Consider the following 8734-nt stretch of genomic DNA (forward strand, 5'->3'; position numbering starts at 1 on the left):
GTTGTGGACCTGCAGCCTGGGAAAAGTTTAAGAAATATGGCTGTGCAGATCTCAGCCAGAGGTTGCCTCAGCTTCCTGCCCACTGCTGTATCCTCTACCTTGCAAATGGCTACACAAAAGAGACCTGGAACTTGGTGACATTAATTTGGGCTTTGTTGCTTCACTTGATCAAACACAGGAACTCACATTGCTTTTATTAGCATTTGGAGTGTATTTTATTTATTTATTTTATTTATCTAATTTGTCCCCGCCCATCTCCTCCCGTCGGAGGCCTCTGGGCGGTTTACAACAAGTGATTCAAACCATCACAATAATACAAAAAATAAAATACAGTAAAAATACTATAAATAGAAATAAAGAATAAAGAATAAAAAATCCAAGCAATGAAACATCTATTCAGTTGATAAGCAAGTGTTCAACTGTTTTTTGCTTCTCCTTGGTTCTTTAGAGTTATAATTGCTGCTTGCCCATAAAAATGGGAGTTTGTGTGCAGACTTCCTATATCAAGCCATTGGTTTGAGAGAGGGAAAGAAATGTGTTGGCAGCCGATAGCAACTCTCTTAGTTGTTGCTTTGGCAATTCACTTTGCTAAAGCTTTAAATGTCAGATAAAGTTGCACTGCTTATCACTCAAAGTTTTTATCTGTGAAGGCTCCAGCCTTGAACTGAAGATTATTACCCTGTCTACAATTTATAGACTGGGCTGGATATAGAAGGTCATATCCAGTGCACTTGGAAAGGGATAGTCTTTGATCACAAGACGTTGAGTTGTCCTGTCTATCTGGGCTTGTTGGATTATAATATATTGTACCCCTTTTAGTTTTTCCCTTTTAATTTTATATTTCTTGTATTTTTTGTACTTTTATCATGGTTTTTATGACCTTTTGTTTGTAAGCTGCCCAGAGTCACTTCCATAGTGAGATGGGCAGTCTATATATTTAATAAAAACAAACAAACATAGCATAACATTTGGGGAAAGGTGGTTTGAACTGTTGGGCTGCCCATTCCAGTCATAGTAAACACAAGCACAACACAGTAAGTGCCACTGTGATGCAAATTTTCACCAGTTATTGGAAAGGGAAGGCAGGAAAGGAAATATGTACTCCCATCACAGTGATCATAATCACTAGCACCACTATGCAAGGAGAAGGTCAAAAGAAAGACTGCAGTGATGAATCAAGTTAAAGAGCTCATCCTAAAAGCCTTGGCTGAATTTCCAAAAACTCTATAACCCTTGGATTAATGGGATATCTTCCCTTGGGTTTACCATCTGTTCTTCGTCATAAATATGTATAATTTGTGGGTGCTCTTAAATCGTAGGCTCTCTGCAATGGGTGGCCCCTTCCTTTTGAGCATTGTCTTGACCAAGCAACCTAGGCTGTGAGCAGGGAAGCCAATGTCCAACATGGCCACCACCTCCTCGTACATGACATACCTTACTACATTTTCCAGATGAATTAAGCAATAGTCAATAGTCAATAGCCAACAACACCAACTGCAAACTCTTAAGGCTGGGAGAAAGCACAGCTGAGTATCTTCACTTGCTGCCCTAAGCCAGGCTCTATCTGGAATTCAGCCTGATAGGGACAGGGAATATTTGGGGCTAATGCACTGGACAGTTGATGAGTTCTGGGATGTGGCTGCAGGCTCAGACCCATAGTACACCTCCCACATTGGCCTTTGCAGGCCAAAGCATTTCTTCATGTTTGATGCATCAAAGCATTCAGGAAATAGCACTGCAAAGGCACGTAAAGCCAAGGTGGCTACTGTAACATATAATAAGGCTATCAAAGTCTCTGCCAAGGAGAAGAGAGGGGCATGCAGCTGAATAGGACAATCTCATTTGGAGACCAGTGAGAAGTTGGCCGATGAAAGGTTGTACAGAGTAGGTTTAGAAATTGTAAAAATTTCCACAACTGATCTGCTGGGAAGGTCAGCCCACTCATAGATTGTATCACACCCATTACCACTCTCAGGAACAGCATGACAAAGTCTGTGATGCAGCAAACAATCATTTTCTTGTCCCAGTTGCTTCAGTTCCTAGAGGAACAAACATGTCTCCATGCCAATTATACATGAAAGAGAAATAACATGAATCACTTGCACTCTCCCCCACCCCCCGAGTTTTATATCCCACTATGTGCATTTGTCTGGCTGCATGCAAAAACAACCCCCTCAGATTGGGTCCTATGAAGAACAGCTGCAAAGCTGTCAACTAACCTTTCCCTTCAGAAGACTTTAGGGTGTCTGAAGCCCTTAAGTCAAGAGGAAAGGTAAGGCTGCTGAATCAGAATGCTGCTGAATCAGAACACTGCTGAATCAGAAATAAATCCAGTCAGCTCTCAAACATAGCCACATTCACAGGATCACTGATCTCTGGAGCTAATTTTGAGCTGGCCCGATGTAGGAAAATGTCCCCTTAATTCCAGTTTCAGGCAGTTAAAATCAAACAGCTGAAGATTGCATTGAATCTATGATCCTGAATCTGTGATCCCAAGGTGCCACAAAAATTTAGAATCAAGCAAGCAACTTCCCATGTTGGTTTACACACCTTAGGTCACTTTTTCCTGCATACCTTATTAGGAACCAAAAATGGTTCACTGAGGAAAGAACAGCTTTGTCTTTGACCACACGTAGCTAGTTTTAATTTGCTTCTTTCTCTAATAATTTGTACAAGCAGCCGTTTGGACAAAGAAAACTTGTTTCTAAGTCTAATTCTCGTATTGCCTGTACTTCTTATTGTTTATTCCCTTCTCAATCAATACTTTTATTTTATGCAACTTACCTGCTATTGTCATGGCTTCTGGCTTGTTTTATTGTTTGTCCAAATATGGCTTTGATTATAGCTGCACATGTATACTGATTTCATAGTCCAGCACCAGAGCCACCACAGGACTCTCCTTAGGTTAAACAGTCCATTTGTCTTCAGCTATCTAACTGCAAATGGCTGTTCAAGACTTTGGGCAGATATTCGTTTTCTTGGCTTAGAGATTCCAAATAATTAAATTTCAAGTACCAAAGGTTGAATTTTAATCATGCAAAGTTTGTGTGTAGATCATCTCACCTTCTACACAGAACGTCATCCCTCTGAATAGAACATCCATTCAGTTCCTCTTACAGAAATAGTTAACCAAGTTTCCCCAGATACAGTACATCTCAAGTGTCAGCACCGCAGGCAAGTGAGAAGGAATCAAAGGTGAGCACACCCCTTTTCTGAGCCTCACAGCCTCTATTTAAACAATCGCTGTACAAAGTCCAGGGAGTACAAGGCAGCAAACTATGGCTTCGCTGGCTTTTAGTGTTTTGGTGACAGGCTCCAACCGAGGTATTGGGTTAGAACTGGTGCAACAGCTTGTAGAGATGCCTGAGCCTCCAAAACACATCTTTGCCACCTGTCGGAAACCTGATGGACCCAGAGGGAAGGTCTGTAGAAAGTCAAAATGCTCTTGGAACATATGTTTGTAGTGATCAGTGCTCCTGGAGAACATGTTCTCCATAGCAGAAGTATGTTTATTGTAGCCAAAGTTCCCAGCATTAAGGCTGCTGTTCAAGTCCTTCTGTTTGCACAGAGCATCTGATTTCTGTGTTTATCTGGACATTGTTCAAGGTATGACCAATACAGGGTACTATAGAAGTGGCATAATTTTCTGGGCAAGAGCATTAATGTTCCTTCTATTCCAATATTTAGATACGTGCTCCTGCCCCAACAGTACTTTATAGGCAGGGATCAATACATTTAGGAGGCTTCCAAGTATTTTTTAGATCCTAAAACTGATCTAGTGAAAGCTGAGTATCTTAGTAGCCTCAAGGTGTTGGTTGATCGTTGGGGAGAGGAATAAAATATGGGAGAGATGTGGGGCAAGTTTGGAATGGCTTGTCTGAACAGTAACAGAAGCCACCATTGGCCCAAGCATGGTAATTGATAATCTACATTTTTTTAAAAAATAATGCATTGATTGCAATATATTTTATATTTATAAAGCTAGGAGGGAACTAACTTGGTTTGAATACACTTCAGTATCAGTCAGTCTGTTCTGATGTTAGAAAATTCAGTCTGTAGATGATTTGTCCCAAGAATAAGTGTTGGCAAAGTTTTAAAACTGAAAATTGTGCTGTAGGATAATTCAGGTTATTGAAAAGCATCATTTTTCTCTTTTTTTAATATATAATTTTTATAAAAGAAATTTTTAAAAGAATAAAAACAATAAAAATTTTGAAAGAAAAAGGTAAGGAAAGTAAAAAAAAAATCAAGTAAGTGAAAAAGAAGTGCAAAGAAAGAAATAGAAAAGAGAAAGAAGGGAAGGGAAGGGAAGGGGAAAAGTTATAAAGAAGTATCTTCTAATTTTCTTAACAGGAATTACAAGTACATTTATATTTTACCCTCTCTCTCTAAGGTTACAACATAATTTCCTTTTTTCCATAGTCTACCCTTCCTCATCATCAAATCCATAAATCACAGATTCATTTTTTCCTTGTTTCAGCAAACAGTCCATAAGGGGTTTCCCGTCACTAATAAATGTAGCTATTGTTTTTTCTCTAAACAAACAAGTCAATTTTGAAAAGCATCATTTTCCCCCATCCATTCAGTCTCTCATTTGTTTCTTAATTTCTTTCTGTCTTCTATTCCAGGCTCTGGAAGAATTGGCCAACAAGCACACCAACATTCATGTGATTCAGCTAGGTATGAAATGCACCCCTTGCTTTTCTATCCCTCCAGGACTCAATACTTTCATGAATTCCACATATGTATTTATGGAAGAAAGCTTGGCAGTGTAATTGAGGACACACCTTTGGAGAGACAACAGCTCCACTTAAAAAATGTAAACCTAGAATCAAGCGTGCCTTCTCCGCTATAGTGCCTGTCCGCCAGAACGATATCCCCCAGAGATTTATGTGGCTCCTGTCCTTATGATGTTCCAGAAATTACTAAAAACCTGATTGTTCTCCCATGGCTGTGAAATCCGGTGGTTGTAGAGCCCCTTTTAGTTTAGCCTAGTTTTGTTCTTCTGGTTAGCCATGTTCTCTTTTATTTGTATTTGTATTGTATTATTGTATTTTTTTTTTATTTGTAAGCCACCTAGACTCTGCAAGGAGTTGGGTGGCCTCGAAATTGGAATAAATTAAAAAATCAGCACATCCAAACTTATCTTCCACAGAAATCATCTTTCTACAGTATTTAAGTATAATTCCTCTCTTGTTGCCCTTCTTCCCTGCTTGCAGATGTGGAGGACCATTCCAGTGTGAAAGCTGCTGTGTTAGCAGTGGAATCCTGTCTTGGTGGTAAGGGTCTGAACCTGCTCATCAACAATGCCGCCAAAAATTCCAAGCGGTTTCTGCTGGAAGCTGTAGAGCAGCAAGATATGCTTTCAGTGTACAATACTAATGTTGTAGGACCCACTCTTGTGGTCAAGGTAAGAATATCCTTATCTTCTGTTTAGAAATTAGCAGGAATATATTTTCTTGTACATGAAATATATTTATGCTTAGGATCTAGGGACAGTAAATGTGATGTGCTATTCAACAGGGAGGAAATGGAGTTTCAAGGAGCCACAGCATCAAGCAAGGACAGGAACTAATGGGCAAGAATCACTATGTAGCTGAATAGTGTTTAGTTACAGGAAGGACAGTTAAGAGAGTTGGTGCCTTCCCATCACCTGTGAACCTTGAGATAGTCTGCATGGTGATCAATATGTGCTAATGGGATGTTATTAAATAATGGAGTAGAGGTGGTCACAGGAGCAAGACAGTAGCTGGGATTAGTGCAAATAAAAATGGGACTGGATGATGCTAAGGAGCAAGAGAAACAGAGGTAGGTTTTGATTCGCAAGAGCAGTCCTGAGAATGCATGAAGACAGGCAAAGCCCATCACTATCGCATAGGAATATTTGTTTGTTTATTTAAAGAAGTTACTGTATATGGCCACCTATCTCATAGTTATCCTAGGCAACTCACAACCAATAAAAACAATAGAATAAAAGCAGAACAACCCTTCTCACCAGATGCCAGATCAACCAAACTATTAGCCTCCTAACTCCCACCCTAGCCAACATTTGGAGGAAGACCCAGGTCTTCACGGTCTCCCAGAAGGCTAAAAGGGGAGGGGCCCCTCAAATCTCAGACTATTCCAAAAGGCTGGGCACATTACTTAATTTAATTATCCCATTCCACAGCCCAAAAGTTTCTAGCCTGCTATTTCATATGCATTTTAGGAATTCCTGCCTCTCCTGAAGAAGGCTGCCAAGGAGACTGCAACAGAAGAATTGGCTTGCAAGAGAGCAGCTGTCATCAACATATCTTCCTTAATTGGCTCCATTGGGCAGATATTTGATGTTTTAGTTCCCCCAGTATATGCATACTCTGCAAGCAAGGTAAGCTAAAATTCTGCTAGCAGAACAAGAACCACCAGAATTTATCCAGTTAGCCCACCTGCTAGTTTTTAGTGCCAGTAGCCTTTGGTTTGCAAACTGAAATTGATCTTTGGACCAAAGAATCAGTTGGTTAGCATCTGGCAAGAGAAATAATTGGCAGTGTTAAAGATTACTTTTGTTTTATAGGCTGCTTTAAATATGGTCACTGCCTGCCTCACTCTGGAACTGAAAAAAGATGGAATTTTATGCACTTCGATTCATCCAGGCTGGGTGAAAACAGACATGGGAACAGAGGAGGTACAGTGAAGGCTGCAAGATGGTAACTTCTTGTAGTTTTTGAAAATTTCTGAGGGAGAGAGAGAATTATATTACATGTAATTAGGAATTCTTGTTACACCCTTTCTTCACCTCTTAAATTCAGGGATTATAGCTGAAGGGTAATAAGATTTTGCAAGTCAACAGGACTGAGATGAAATAATCAACTGCATCTCTTTGAACTATAGGTAGAGGCTCAATTTGTAGACTGTTCACCTACGTAAAACGTTCCCACTGGCAGAAATCTATATTATTCTAAATTTATATTACCTAAATTTTCTGTCTTCAGAAATTTTCCTTGGAAGGAGGCTGACTCAGTCAAAACAGATTTACCGTCTAGATTAGTATAGGTTGATATTGGATTATCACCTCAACTGCTGTTCAGGAAAGGTAGGCTTAATTTTCAGTAAAAACTCAAGTCAGTTTCTGCTGATGGTCCCAACCCATTTGGGACCTTTTGGTTCCTCCCAAACTTCCTTTTGGCATGATGCCTGAAATAAGCAGGAGAACATTTACAGGTGGGAAGTCATATGAGTCTTGTGGTGAATCATCAGCTACACATTTATACAATGAGGGACAAATGGCATCAACTGAAAAAGGAGTCTGTCTTCTAGAGGGATCCAGGTTTTTCAACATTTAATGTGTTTTAAACATTTACTGTTTAAACTAATCCTTAGTGGTTTATATTTGTTTGTAACAATGTTTGATGAGGGTATCAATTGTATTTTTTTTAAGCCACCTAGAGCCAGGTCCACCCTCCCTCATCTATCAATCTATCAATCTATCAATCTATCAATCTATCAATCTATCAATCTATCAATCTGGCACTCCTCAAAATGCTGACCTTTCTGGATGGTAAAACTCTGTTCCTTTCTTTTTTTCTCAAAGGCACCCTTGACAGTTCAGAACAGTGTGCAGGGTATTCTTAAAGTGTTGGCTAGTTTATCATCCTCGTCTGCAGGAACTTTTCTGGACTGGGAAGGGAACAGTGTCTCCTGGTGAGCGTTCCATGGACCATGATCTACAGGAGGCCCTCAGACCCCGGAACTGCAATCGGTAGAGCCAGAATTTTGAATTTTAACACACTGAGAATATATTGTTTCAGTTTTGTGTACTTTTTTTTTCATATCAACCTATCTATGGATGGAAGGAGCAGGAGATATATTGAACTACATCATAAAATCTGCCATGTTAGACCAATGGCCCTATGAAAGAGATCCCAAAAAGGGAGTGAATGCATCTTTTTATTGCATTCTCCAACATATTTCCTAAAAAGTTTTTCAATCTAGTCCCTCCCCATGTTACATCTGTACACAATAAATACGTCCTCACACATCCATGTTTTAATGTTAAAAGTCTTTAAAATATGACGCTCTGACCTAATTGTTGAAGAGCAGATAGCTTTATGCAGCAGGAATCATGCATGGAGAGGGAAACTATGACTTGGGAGGGCAACTATATAAACAAGTATTCCTGAGGCTGGTGCTTGCACAAAATAAAATGAAGATAAGCATAATAATAACAACAACAACAATAACAACAAGCTGAATTCAGACAGATAAGCATCTGCCACACAACACCCCAGGCTTAACAGTTGTTGATAAGAAAGATAAAGAAGTCTGGATAGTGGACATTGCGATACCTGGAGACAGCAGAAGAGAAGAGAAAGGACTGGAGAAAATCACAAAACACAAAGACCTGCAGATAGAAGTAGAATGACTGTGGCAAAAGAAAGCAAAGGTACTACCAATAGTAAGAGGTGCCTTGGGTGCGATCCCAAAACATCTGGAGCACCCCTTGAACACCATCGGCACTGACAAAATCACCATCAGTCAATTGCAAAAGGCAGCTTTACTTGGAACAGCTCACATCCTGCGACGATACCTTTAATATTATTAAACAACTTCTGCCTATCCCAGGTCCTTGGGAAGGACTCGATAGGTGGACAAAAATGCCAAATCCAGTCTAAACATCTGGCTAACTATGTGACCAACCATAATAATAATAATACATTAACTGGGTAAGAATCACAAAAACAGAGCTGGAGAATAC

General features: G+C 39.7%; 1 protein-coding gene across 1 annotated transcript; it reads left to right on the forward strand.

Moving 5' to 3' along the window:
* The first annotated feature begins 436 nt into the window (after positions 1 to 436).
* LOC134503798 (C-signal-like) lies at positions 437 to 7930 on the forward strand. Its single transcript, XM_063312707.1, has 6 exons — positions 437 to 3422; positions 4629 to 4680; positions 5220 to 5410; positions 6209 to 6367; positions 6554 to 6664; positions 7571 to 7930. The coding sequence occupies exons 1-6, from the start codon at positions 3279 to 3281 to the stop codon at positions 7682 to 7684; spliced, it is 771 nt and encodes a 256-aa protein (XP_063168777.1). The 5' UTR covers positions 437 to 3278; the 3' UTR covers positions 7685 to 7930.
* Positions 7931 to 8734: the final 804 nt, after the last annotated feature.

The sequence above is a fragment of the Candoia aspera genome, chromosome 11 (genome assembly GCF_035149785.1).
Source record: "Candoia aspera isolate rCanAsp1 chromosome 11, rCanAsp1.hap2, whole genome shotgun sequence".
NCBI classification, from domain to species: Eukaryota; Metazoa; Chordata; class Lepidosauria; order Squamata; family Boidae; genus Candoia; species Candoia aspera.

Excerpts from the sequence above, each read along its gene's own strand:
- LOC134503798 (XM_063312707.1), top strand. The coding sequence starts at position 3,279 with ATGGCTTCGCTGGCTTTTAGTGTTTTGGTGACAGGCTCCAACCGAGGT. Across the intron at positions 5,411-6,208 it reads GACCCACTCTTGTGGTCAAG|GAATTCCTGCCTCTCCTGAA; the intron begins GTAAGAATATCC and ends TATGCATTTTAG. Across the intron at positions 6,368-6,553 it reads ATGCATACTCTGCAAGCAAG|GCTGCTTTAAATATGGTCAC; the intron begins GTAAGCTAAAAT and ends TTTGTTTTATAG.